The sequence below is a fragment of the Carcharhinus amblyrhynchos genome, chromosome 3 (genome assembly GCF_965287045.1).
Source record: "Carcharhinus amblyrhynchos chromosome 3, sCarAmb.v2.hapA, whole genome shotgun sequence".
Lineage (NCBI taxonomy): Eukaryota > Metazoa > Chordata > Chondrichthyes > Carcharhiniformes > Carcharhinidae > Carcharhinus > Carcharhinus amblyrhynchos.
The window spans coordinates 23164206-23178085 of NC_137326.1; the positions used below are offsets into that span (position 1 = coordinate 23164206).

The following is a 13880-nucleotide window of genomic DNA, read 5'->3' on the forward strand; positions in this document are numbered from 1 at the left end:
CCACCCCCAAGCTAGTCTTGATGTTCCCCCATGCCGCAAAGCCACGATCTCCCGCTTCCCTGCGCAGCAGCACCCCCTCACCTGATGGCCAGCCCCAACCTCTGGCCTCCCTCTATCACTCAGCCCAAATACAGAGTAGCAACAGGACACCGCACCCCCCCCCCCTCCAAAATCTTCACTGATTGCTCCTTCAGCAGGCCCTGCCCCCTTGGACCTGTGTAAGGTTCAATGGACAATGTCAAGGTGCCCCCTGGGCATTGGCACTTTGTCCCTTGGGTAGTCAGGTGGCCCAGGCTGGCATTGCCACGTGGCAATGCTCAGGGGGCAGCCCCCCCAGCACCCGCCCCTCTGGGGGATCTTGATGGTCCCCCCCCTCTTCTCCATTGGGATTGGGCCACCAGCTCCCTGCAAGTGGGAGGGGGGGGGGGGGGGGGGCGCTGTACGTTCTGCTGGAATGAAATATGCCTGGGTTGGGGGGAGACTTCAATCCCGGACCCACTAATGATATTATATGTAAATTCACATTCCAATTCCTGACACAGAGTTGACAACGCCAGAAATCCAGCTGCCGGAGACTGAGAGGCCAGGGGGAGCCTGCAAAACAGCCTCTGCACGAGTCTCCTGGCCCACTGCATTACAAAAGCAGTGCAGCGGCTTGGGAGAATCAGCCCCCAATGACTTTGGTGAGGGGACAATATACTGGAGCTAAATCTGCCTATGACATCAAGATAGGTAGGAAAGTAAATTGTCAAGAGAAGGTAGAGTCTGAAAAGGGATATAGACTGGTTAATTTTGTGGGCATAAGTTTGGCAGATGGAGCACGAACATGGGAAAATGTGAACCTGCCCATTTTGGCAGGCAGATTAGAAAAGCAGCATCCTATTTAAATAGAGAGAGACAGAGTGCAGAACGTAATGGTACAGAACCATCTGGGTGGCCTGGTTTGCGAATCACAAAATGTTAGTTTGCAGGTGATTAAGAAGGCAAATGGCACGTTGGTGTTTATTACAAGGGGAATAAAATATAGAAGTGGGGAAGTTTTACTGCAGCTCTAGAGCTTTGTGAGAACATATCTGAAATACTATATTGTATGATTGTGTTAGCAGAAGCTAAGAGAAGGGTCAACTTGACCCATCCCTGGGATGAGGGGCTTCTCTAATAAAGAAAGAATGGTTAGGCCCATACCCATTGGAATTTAGAAAGAAGCCCTAAGGGGGTTTGATAGAGTAAATACTGAGAGGATGTTTTCACTGTGGGAGAGACTAGAACCAGGGGCACAGTTTAAGAATCGGAGGTCTATTGTTTAAGATGGAGATGAGAGAAAAGGGTTCTTAGAATGTGGAACTCTCTCCCATGAAAGCACTGAAGGCTACGTCATTGAATTTATCCAAGGCAGAGTTAGAAAGATTTTTGATAGATAGATGCTACCAAGACTTGATGGTTTGCGTTATAAGGACTGTGTAGACTGGGACTTTTTTCTCTGGAGTGTAGAAGGCTGAGGGGTGATCTTATAGAGGTCTATAAAATAATGAGGGGCATAGATCAGCTAGATAGTCAATATCTTTTCTCAAAGGTAGGGGAGTCTAAAACTAGAGGGCATAGGCTTAAGGCGAGAAGGGAGAGATACAAAAGGGTCCAGAGAGCAATTTTGTCACAGAGAGTGGTCAGAGTCTGGAAAAAGCTGCCAGAGGTTGTAGTAGAGGAGGGTACAATTTTGTCTTTTAAAAAGCATTTAGACAGTTACATGGGTAAGATGGGTATAGAGGGATATAGGCCAAATGCGGGTAATTGGGACTTAGGGGTTTAAAAAAAGGGCAGCATGGGTAAGTTGGGCCGAAGGGCCTGTTTCCATGCTGTAAACCTCTAGGGCCTTATGACTAGAGTATCAATAGTTATGCGGCAAAAGGCAAAGTGGAGCGAGGCACAGCCAGATCGGTCATGATCTTACTGGATATCAGAGCAGGTTCAAAGTACTGAGTGGCCTCCACTTAAGTCCTAGGCTCCTGTGATTGTGCTTGGAAGTTACTCCCAAATGTTGTTCTCTTTCTGCATTTAGAGCATTGTGATAATATTAACTTCTGCCTTTAACTAGTTCAAACACATAACCCCAATGTCCAACTAGCAGTTTAATTTCTATTAATAGTACAGATTAATCTTTCTGCACCATGCACAGGTTTATGCAATTTAGAAAGATGAGCTTAATTCCTTCTTTCAAGGCTCAAAAGCACAAGGTCTTGCTTTATAACTCATTTCCCCACGAGGGTTCATCGCGATGGCATTTGAATGTTTTTTCAATTTCTCAACTATTAAAACAATACATAATATTCAAAGTCTGATCAGATCCAAATGCAGTTTGATTATAACTTCTGCCGGCCTTATTCTATATTCTGCTTCACTGTAATGATCTGTTCTTTTTCAGATCTGTTTCAAAGGCAAACAGCTGCACCTACTTCCGACATGGACTGCCACAGTGTGCATTAGTCTTCCCAGACATTTAGGTATTGGAAACCGAAACAAGCACATTGCCGTAAAACGCATCACTCGGAGAATAGCATTTTCCACAAGTAACTAATCTCAAAATTGCTGCTTAAATTTACTTTCATACATCTCTAAAATACAAGCAACTTATTCCATCAAGTACCCAAGCTAACCAGTGAGCTGCAGCTTTACATTGTTCTTTTCTCAGCAGATAGGAAATCTTTGACTAACAAACTCCTGCTCCATTTTTGCAGACGATCCAACAAAGGTCAGAGCAGTCTTATATTCATAAAGTGAAAGCCCCATTCTCTAAATCAGAACCCAGTTGTTAGCAGTTGTCCTCCAATAGTGTTAATTCAGATTCATTATGAGTTAGCTATCGGCCCAAATCAGCTCATCTAGTTCCACCTTATGAAATAGTTTAAAACCCAAATGGAAAAAATGAATTAAATAAAATTTGCCAATCTGTTCTGTCCGAAGGACGTGCTTACTACACTTGACGCTAGTCGTGCACATTCATGCACCAGGAACGCAGCACAACTGGAACCTATGGCAGAGTCTTTCAGTAAAGAGAATCTTTTTGGGCAGGAGTTTCTCCATGTAACATTTAACGAGGTAAGCATTCGGTTTTGAAAATCCTTTCCTTTACCCCAATAACTTTAAACAACAAAATACGAGACTCGTGTTGCAATTGCCACAGTCAGAAGTACTTCAGGCTACTGAACACAGTGGCTAACACTGCTGTCTCACACTGTCAAGGACCCAGATTGATTCCAGTCTAGACGCCTGTGCAGAATCTGCACATTCTCCTTACATCTGTGTAAGTTTTGTCTGGGTGCTCCAGTTTCCTCCCACAGTCTACAATGTGCAGGTTAGGTGGATTGGCTACGGCAAATGTGCTGGGGGTGGGGCGGGGGAGTTGATGCTCCTTCGGATAGTCGGTGCAGACTTGATGGGCTGAGTGGCCTCCTATTGCACTGTATGAATTCTATTAAGTTTTGAGCCCCTTCAACAGCAGGGCTTGTAAGTATTGAGGACGTTACCCTGATTGCTTGGTGATCAGTAAACTGCTCACATATCAGGTTCCATCAGAGTCACTGGACACCAGCCCTCACACTGCAACTATTTCGAATAAGAGCACAGATGCTGCTCATGGCATCCTGACCAATATCTGCCTCTCAATCAACACCACAAAAATAGATTTTCTGATTGTTATTACATTGCTGTTTGTGCGATCTCAGATGCAAGAGTGCCATCACTGAACCAAACAGACTATTTTTACTATTCATTCAAGGGATGTCACCTTCACTGGCTAGACAAGCTTTCATTGCCATTCCCAACTGTTCACGAGAAGGTGCCGTTGAGCTGCCTTCTTGAACCGCTGCAATCCATGTGGTGTGGGTAACCCACAATGCTGTTACAGAGAGTGTTCCAGGATTTCAACTCAGTGACAGTGAAGGAACACTCTCTTCTGATATCTAGTGCAAAGCGGCACAGTGGTTGGCACTGCTGCCTCTCAGCACCAGGGATGTGGTTTCAATTCCCAGCTTGGGTCACTGTCTGTGTGGACGTTAGTACATTCTCCCCATGTCTGCGTGAGTTTCCTCTGGGTGCTCCGGTTTCCTCCCACAGTCCAAAGATGGGCAGGTTAGGTGGATTGGCCATGCTAAATTGCCCCTTAGTGTCAGGGGGATTAGCTGAGATAAATGTATTGGGTTATGGGGATAGGGCCTGGTTGTGATTGTGGTTGGAGGAGACTTGATGGGCCGAATGGCCTCCTTCTGCACTGCAGGATTCTATAATTCTGTTCTATATTTCCAGGATGATGAGTGGCAACGGAACAAAACTTCCAAGTGGCATTGTTCTCAGGTATCTGCTACCCTCGTCCTTCTAGATGGTGGTGGGCATGGGATGGATTCTCCCATTGCCTTGACAGGTGAGTGCTCATCAAAAACCAAACAACCAGTTCACGATCTAGGCTCATGCTGTCACATGTGTACTTTAGACCAAATCTTGATTTATAAACATGGGTTAATTAATAACAGACAGAATGTAGGAACTAAGTAAGTTATCCAAAGTGTTTCTCCCTCCAGTTAAGTTGCTCAATTTGACACCTGGAACCTTCTCAGAATATTGGTGGAGTATGTAGAGCTACAGATATCGTAGAATGCCTACATTGCAGTAAGTGGCCATTCAGCCCATCAACTCTGCACCGACTGCAAACCCAGCTAGGCCCTATTCCCATAACCCCACATATTTACTCTGTTAATTCCCTGACACTAGGGTCAATTCAGCATGGCCAGTCAACCTAACCTGCACATCTTTGGACTGTGGGAGGAAACTGGAGATTAGCCTGCTTCCTGCTTGTCAATTTTAATTCTAATGAAACTCCATTTTGGAACCCTGGCAGCTTTCTTTTAGGAAGACTGGCCCCAGAAATGTGATCAGTTACAGAATAGGTGGCTGGATTAAATCTAATAATTTAATTCCTACTGATTTTTGTTTGGCAAAAGTCTGATCTACATCTTTGCCTCACAATTACATTCAGCAACCATGACAATCATACCTCTGCAGCAAAGTGGTCTGACTTGTTGTCAGCACTCAAGCAGCTTGAACTTGAAGTCGAGGTTGACTGATATTGGAGTTGCTTTACAAAATTGCAGTGCAATTGCATCCCAGCCTCAGCATTATGTCACATCAGATGTCCTAACGTTAACCCTGTAACGTTATTCAATAGCTGCCAAACACAAAGGCATCTTTCAACCCAGATATACAGTCATCCTATTGTTGGTTTGAGATAATCTCATCAATGAATAAAATAAAGGGGAAACAAGAAGGGAAATGAATAGAAAATATTTAAAAGACTGATTTTAAAACAAAGAAAATTGATAAGGGTAACTGAATAGATAGAGCTAAAAAAATGCATCTGATGCATGTTCTTCTGAAATTTTAATTTTACAATTTCAGCGGCAGTACTTAAGCTTACTATTCTATGTAGTAGCATGGCATGATAGTTAACACTGCCGCCTCAGTGCCAGCAACCTGGGTTTGATTCTGGCCTGGACGTCTGTGTGGAGTTTGCATGTTTTCCCTGTGGGATTTTGCCAGGTGTTCAAGTTTCCTCTCTCAGTCCAAAGAGCTGCAGGTTAGGTGGACTGTTGTCCTTTGTGTGTGTGTTGTTTGTGGTGTGTCTGTGTGCATGACAGAGAGGGAGAGAGATTATGCTTGATATGGTGTAATGTCCCTCAATCCGTAAGCCCCTGATGACAGACTAGCTAGCTATGGGTTCCAGGTATAATTAGCTACAGAAACAGACAGAAGTGACCTATGGACTATCAGGGTGTGGAAAGGTTCAGAGAGAGAGAGAGAGAGAGAGAGAGAGATTCTATGTAGTCACAAGGACTATTAACCTTGTGATTTCAGGGCGAGTAATACAATTGTGGAATAAAAGAGGAGAGTTAAAGCCATACAGTTCATAATCTCGACAATTTATTTTCATAAAACCCCTTTAATGAATGTCTCACCGTGCTTGACAGATCTCAAGTTATTGCAAGGATAAACAGACAACCCTGCCGCCAAAGTTGAAAAAAAAAGTATCACTGAGAAAAGGGCATTTTGAAACTTTCTGTCTTTCACTCTCAGAATGTTCGAAAAAAAACAAAGTGAACAAGAATATACACTACATGAGAAAAGAGTGCCAATTGGTTTGTAAGTAGATTCTGATTGGTAGAGGCATTGCCATGGCAAAATAACTGACATCATCCATATCCCTTGTCTCAAACTATTAACATGAATATGACTGTGCTGATTGTAGTCACAATCCATTGCCCAATTAGTAAACTGACACATTTCGTGCAGGTATTGATCAAATGGGCTGCTCTGTGGTGCAAGATTCTAGGATTCTACAAAGCAGGTAGAAACCTTTTGAGACATTCATTTTGCAATCATAGAATCAGATTCTGCGAAACAGGTAGAAATCTTTTGAGGCATTCATTTGACAATATTGTACCAATTTCTGTGAGCATCTAATACAGAATCACAATTGCCCTAAATGCATCATCAGTATCCAAATTATTTTCAATTACCCAAATAATTGGTAATTGAAAGAAAGACAAAAATGCCAACTATAATGTTCATATAAAATGCTTTTACAATAACTTAAATACAGTCAATGAATAAGACTGTGAGAGAATGGATAGATGAGGAGTACGGCAACGTATATTTGTGCATGCAAGGTTAGAAAAAGCACAAACGTATGGGAGAATACGCACAATTCTGAAATGTGTCAATCGTACTGTAGTCCCAAAGAAAAAAAAGCTTACAATGGCTCCAAATTTGTTCTCTAAGTAGTAGTGAGACCAATGGAATTCACCATTATTTAAGTGCACATGGTACTGCAAATGTATGCAGCAGTAGATGCACAGTTAAATGACATTACCCAGGTATTGCTCTCTGAGCTGTGCTACTATATCTGCACGATAAATATTAACAAAATGCAAAATAGAAGGTCAAGTCTTTGCTTTACAAGTGCAAGTAGCCTTTTAACAATGTGATAACATATTTTCCAGAGGTTGATTAGCTGTAGTTAACTACTACAAATCCACTCTTACCAATGGTGATATTAAAAATATTGAAAGTACTTCAAACTGTATTTTCCCTTTCTGGCTTCGCTCTCTCCAATTCAATTTTCCTTTTCCTTCTTGTCCTGTATCTGATTTGATACCCACTACACATTTTCACAATCCTTTGTCCATTGTTCCTCTGTTTATTTCCCAATCCTTATATCTGATAGGAGAGAGAGATGCACAGGTCTATCCATTTCCCTCGCCACAGTCAATGCACACAATCACAATGATTATGGCACAGGAGGAGACCATTTGGCTCATTGTGTCTGCACCAGCTCTCCAACTGAGCATCATGACTTAGAGCCATTCTACTGCCTTTTCCCCATACCACTACATATCGCTCCTCTTCAAATAATTGTCTAATGCCCTCTTGAAGGCTCTGATTGAACTGCCTCTACCACACTTGTAGGCAACGTTATCTCAGACCTGAACCACTTGCTATGTGAAAAAGTTCTTTCTCTCATCACAATTCCTTCTTTTGCAGAGCGCTTTAAATCTGTGTCCCCTCATTCTTGATCCTTTTGAGCTGGAATAGTTTCATCCTATTTATTCTGTTCAGCCCCCCCTCATGATTTTGAGCATCTATATCAAATCGCCTCTTGGCCGCCTTCTCTCCAAGGAGAACCTCATCAATATATCCTTGTAGCTGAAGTTTTCTTATCCCTGTAAGCATTTGTGTAACCCTCTTCTAAACTCTCTCCAACACATTCACATCCTTCCTAGTGTAGTGTTCAGAACTGTACTCAATATGCCAGCTGAGGTCTAACTAGTGTTCTGTATGAGTTCAGCACAACCTCCTTGCTCTTGTACTCCATACTTCTATTAATAAAGCCCAGATATGATATGCTTTATTAACTGCTCACGCCATCTGTCCTGCCACCTTCAATGACTTAGGTACATATACCTGCAGATCCTCCTGCTCCTGCACCCCCTTAAGAATTTTACCCCTTATTTTATATTGCCTCTCCATGTTCTTCCCACCAAAATGCACCATTTCACACTTCTCCTCATTGAACTTCATCTGCCACCTATCTGCCCACTCCACCAACTTGTCTATGTCCTTTTGAAGTTTTATATGGTCTTCCTCACAGTTCACAATACTTCCAAGTTTCATGTTGTCCGCAAATTGTCCCTACACACCAAGAACTAGATCACTAATACACATCAGGAAAACAACTTCCAGCAACTTCTCACTCAAAACAATTGAAAACTCAGTTGTGAGAGGATAAATCTATAATACAGATACTATTACATCTGACCTACAGCAAAATGCACCATTATATCTTAGTTAAAAAAATAATTCTAATGCTGTGGAGCAAAATAGAAAAGCACAGGAAAATGGCAGCAGAGAATGAAACAAACATAAATAAATCAATATTTTGTTTGTCTATATGGGAATAAACAATAGAAAATTAGCCTTAACACTCTACATGAGAATCATAATGAATTCAGCTTTTTGCTTCTGCAACCACTGATGCATATCACATTCATAGCCATATTTTTACTATAATTTTTATAGTTGCCTCCTACCTTCAGTTTAGGCAGACTCCAGAGTTTAGATTTGTATATTACTGCCTGTTAGGAACTTGAACATGTACAGAACTCCCCAGCTTTGTTTCTTCCCTCCCCTCCCCCGACCCCCATCCCCCCAAAACCTCTGCTCTCCAAAATCCACAAACTATCCCTTGAAAACACGCGCCAGGCAGGTGTACTGCAGAACTAATGATAGACAAAAACAAACCAGGACCACACAATCAAGTAAACAAAAAAGAAACACAATGGTGTCCAATCAGAAACAGAAAGTCCCAGTTTCACCATTACCTCATTTGTTTTATACAGCCAGCCAAAAGTCTAAGTGATGGACTCGATCCAACTGTGGTTCAGCATGCTAGCTGCACATTAATACTAGACACACACTAATAAAACAAAACCGGGAGCAGTTCTGTTGTTTGGAATATGTACTCTGCACACTCTAGACATTCTTTCGTGAGGACATCATTGTAAAACAGATTCATTTCCTTCTTACCGCAGACTGCATTTATTAGAGATAAACGTGGCATCTATAAAAGGTGAGGGGCAGGGGAGGTTTGTTAATTACACTGATGACTGAAATAAAGTGAAATTCTGAAATTTCAAAGTTAGAGTGCTTTTTCGTAATTCGTTCATGGGACGTGGGTGTTGCTGGCCAGACGAGCATTCATTGCCATCCCCAAGAGCAATTAAGAGTGAACCACTTTGCTGTGGATCTGGAGTCACATATTGACCAGAACAGGTAAGGACGGCAGATTTCCTTCCCTAAAGGACATTAGTGAACCAGATGGGATTTTATGACAAACAGCAATGCAAAAACAGACTTTTGAATTCCAGATTTTTATTGAATTCTAATTTCACCATTTGCCATGGTGGAATTTTCAATTTGGGTCCCCAGAGCATAATACAGAGTTTCTGGATTATTAGTCCAGTGACAATGCCATTGCGCCACTGCCTGTCTTTCCTTTTGGGGAAGATTGCTCAAGTATCAGTCATGTCAAAATTCAGATATTCTGACATCCTTCTAGTCTGATTGCTGTTTGGTTGGTTCACTACCAGTTTATACTTCAATACATACTGTTCGTAAATCCAACCTTATCTTCTGAAATGAAATAATCTGCCATCAATGCAGAATAAAATCGACTACCAGTGACTTACCCCATGAATACATATATTAAATATTAACCCAGTATCAGAAATTCCCAACAGCTGCCTTGAATATTCACTGAGATGGGAGTTACAGAATCTCCATCAATGTTTTGCACAATGTTAGAACCACACCTACTTTCTGCAAAACAAAACTCAGCAGCTCAACTGGCCCCTGCCAAATGTAACACTGTATCCTGGAGTTGCTTTACAATAGTGATCTTGAGGCCATCACATTTTTTCTAGTTTAATTTTATTCAAGATATTATAACAACACATAGTGCAGTTTTGGCACAAACCACCAATTTCATCACAAATCCTATGCTGGTTAGCCGTGGCTCTATTAGGAGCAGTCTCGCCTCAGCAGGGTATGGATTCAACTCCACTCCGGGTCTTAAGCACAAAAATCACGGCCGAAACTCCAGTGCAGTATTGAGGGAGTGCTGCATTGTCACGGGTGTCATCTTTCACGTAAGATGTTAAAGTGAGGTCACACCCATCCTCATGGGTAGCAGTAAAAGACTGCATGGCACTGTTTCAAAAAAAAAGGAGTTAGCCCCAGTTTTCTGGACAATATTTATCCCTTGACCAATATAACTAAAACAGTCACTCTGGTCATTATTGCATTGCTGTTTGTGGGAACTTGCTGTAGGTGAATTGGCTGCCGTGTTTCCTACATTACAACACTGAATACATGTCAAAAGTGCTTCACTGGTTGGAAGGTGTTTCGGAACATGCAGTCATTTGATTTGCTTCATCAATGTCACATGTATTGGGATACAGTGAAAAGCATTGTTTCTTGTGCACTATGTAGACAAAACATCTGATAAAGAGTACAAGGAGAGGGTGCAAAATATAGAGTTGAAGTCACAGATAGGATGTAGAGAAAGATCAGTTTAATATATAATAGACCCATTCAAAAGTCTAATGGCAGCATGGAAGAAGCTGTTCTTGAGTCGGTTGGTACATGATATCAGACTTTTGTATCTTTTCCCAATGGAAGAAGGTGGAAGAGAGTACGTCCAGGTGCATGGAGTCCTTGATTATGCCAGCTGCTTTTCTGAGGCAGTGGGAAGCGTAGATCTAGTCAATGGATGGAAGGCTGGTTTGCGTGAAGGATTGGACTACGTTCACAACCCTTTGTAGCTTCTTGCTGTCTTGATCAGAGTATGAAAGGTGCTAATCAAAATAGTTTGCATATTTGGAGAGGCATAATCTCAGTGTTAGTTGAAAGTATGTAGTTGCAACAAAATTATAGAGGGCCAGTTTAATAGTCCCACGTTAACTTTCAAAAGAAAATAAAAAGTCTTAGCAGAGAAGGAAAAAAAAAATCACCAGTAATACCAGGTAAAATGGTTTTTTGTACTGATCATTCCTCCTATTTAAACTGTTAGATTTGTTGATTCACTGTGATTCCTTTATGTACTTGAGAAGGGGTTTATTTTCACTGACCACAAATAATATCCAGTGCATTTAATCCCAACTTTCATTTCTTTCCTCTTGTCTACATTCGTTTGGCTGCTGCAGAAATTAGACTTCAAATTACATTGCAACAACTGTAGTAAAGTTGTTTAAAGAAACTAGTATTCAGAGTATGTGACACAGCATGCAGTAACATGATGGAAGAGATGCTGAGTGTACCACAGACACTCTGCTGTCTCCAAACTCTTAATACATCAGGACTCTTTCCAAAAAAAAGAAATATAACTGATAAATAGCTAAATAAACTAGATGTGTGCATTCCCAATGCCGTCTACATCTTTTATTTCTCATGAGTCCAAATACTCTTGTGCTTTTCAGGCACCATAGGAGATCAAGTGGTTCCCCCAAAGACAAAGAGCTGCTCAAAAAAGTGTACTATTGCCAACTGTTTAGGAATAGTTTGCCAATCTTTTCTCCTGCCATGTGGCATGAAAAAGAACTGGAATAAAGAAACAGACCATGAATAACTTAACTCCTGAAGTAGTATTAAACCCAAGTCTTTAACTCTTGCACACAGCCCTAATCTCACATGATTTCCTTTGGCTACATTATTCCAGACAGTGCAGATTCATAGTTTTGGAGATAATACTCTATATTGCTAGTTGTATTTACAAGCACACCTCGTACCATAATAAAAAAAATCTAATTGCATCCAAATGTCAACTTCACAACCAACTTTAAAAAAAAATCCTATTAGCATTTTCCCTGGGACCAGGTGCCTTCTGATGACTCAAGCACAGCACTATTTCTAATGTCTCACATTTAAACACAAGAGGATGGACTCTTTCATGCTTTAAAAATATTCAGCAGTCTGGACACTTGTGGAGGCCCAATCTTACTCGGAGCAGCAGCGCACCTCCTGGGCTAATGTTTCAGAGGTGCAAAACTAAGAAGCCAAGTCTGGGGAATGCCATTCAATTATGGACAGGTGACAGGAGGCCGAGTTAGTGCGTGAGACTGCAAGGCAGGTTGCAGCCCATGCGTGCGTGCAGTCAGGCTGCAGCCCATGTGCAAGAAATGCACAAAATGGAGTGAAACCGCTGGACTCTGTGGACTCCCCTTCCTCAACACCAGCACTGTTTCTTACTGCAGTCTCCAGGAGGTTGGAAACAAATTTCAAATCTTGGCCTGCAGTGGATCAAGCTTGCCAATTTACATCTTAAGTAAGGAGATTTCATTTATTTGCCTTAATGCTCCAACTTCCCACCCTGCGTCTCCTGATACCCAACAAGCTCTGTAACACAGTGGGGGGTTTTATGCAACTTTAGCAGAAATCTCATTCATGCCAGAAAATTGCTGCTGGTTGATTGCTGGGAAGATTTAACGGATCCCCCAGCAAGTGGCCGTCACTGCCCTCAAACTTCTGGGAAAAACACAAAGAGGCAGAAACATTTTGGGGAACTGACAAGGCTTCTTTCTCCATAACTTCCCTGGTCACCCAACCTCCAAATGCGTACAGTCCCTGGGGAAAAAAAAAATCTTCCCCTACCTCCTCCCCCTTCCAAAATCTTCCAAGTTTGAGTGTGGAAGGCATCGAAGCATACCCTATCCCAGCACTCACAAGAACTGTGGCATATTTATATCCTCTTACCAGGTCAGGGTAGTGAAACCAATGACAGTGGCTGGTGTACTGGTACATCATCATCAGAAAACCAGACTTAAATCTCGCACTTCTCGACCTGTACAACTCGTGACCAATGAATTTACCAAAAGAAGCCGTAGGAACAACTCTACGCATCTGGGCCAGGCACAAAATTATAAGCAGTCTGCTTTAAAAAGATTTTACATTAAAACCTCAAAAGTATGTTTTGTTTGCCAGCAACCATTTAAACAGCGTCCGCCCCATCTTTTTGACGATCCGCCTGTCTTTCCAAAAGAGAAAATCAAGAGATTTCAAATTCCCTAAAGTGATTCACATGCAATTCTACCTCACCAAAAGAGAAATGAGCTGAAAGTATGTCCTACCTGATTGTCCTCACAGAGATGCAGTACTTCCACATTAGATTCCACATGGCATTGCCAACTTGAGCATTTTATTCTTGTAAACGTTGGAGTTTTAAGGTTGCAACAGAGAAAAGGGCTGCTTTCAACAGCAAGCAGATTATTTCCTGGTGCAGCCAGTTAATGACTCACAGACACAAAATAATTTCCACCACAGCTCATTTAAGGAAAACGTACATATCCTCAAACCTCGAGAAGACTGCGTTAAGTTTCTTCGCTTTGTTTCTCACTGTACTTTGCAGCATTGGTTGGTTTTCCCCGATCCACATTTTGTTGATCATTAAAGCAATGCTGAAACAGCAAATGTATGACGCTCACAATTTACCAAGTAAGGTAAAAGTCCAAACACAAACCCTAGGAGGTTTGACACTCAAGTTCACCATTGGGTAAAGCTGGCTGTCCGTGGGGCCCCTGAATATCACTTACCAGAAGACAGCAAGCATTCAACAATACACCCTAAATCATCTGGTGGGGACTGTTTAACCTCGCAGCTGCCTGCATTTCATGTCTCGTATAATAAAACATTACATACGTAGTTAGCGATGAATAGAACTGTACTTTTCCATAAAACATTTGACAAGAAACCGTAAATTGTGGTTCCATAAATTGTTTGCATCA

The 13880-nt window shown here is 41.8% G+C and overlaps 1 protein-coding gene across 5 annotated transcripts in view; it reads right to left on the reverse strand.

The window, feature by feature from the left end:
* The window catches only part of iqsec1b (IQ motif and Sec7 domain ArfGEF 1b), a 450843-nt gene that overhangs the window by 128424 nt on the left and 308539 nt on the right, over window positions 1-13880 (reverse strand). Inside the window, exon 1 of one of the 5 annotated variants that reach the window (XM_080182210.1) lies at window positions 13227-13727. The exons of the other annotated variants lie outside the window; for them this stretch is intronic. Within the exon in view, the coding sequence (XP_080038336.1) occupies window positions 13227-13273 (47 nt within the window). The 5' untranslated portion in view covers window positions 13274-13727. Of the gene's footprint in view, window positions 1-13226; window positions 13728-13880 lie in introns of those variants that run through there. 5 annotated transcript variants of the gene reach the window in all.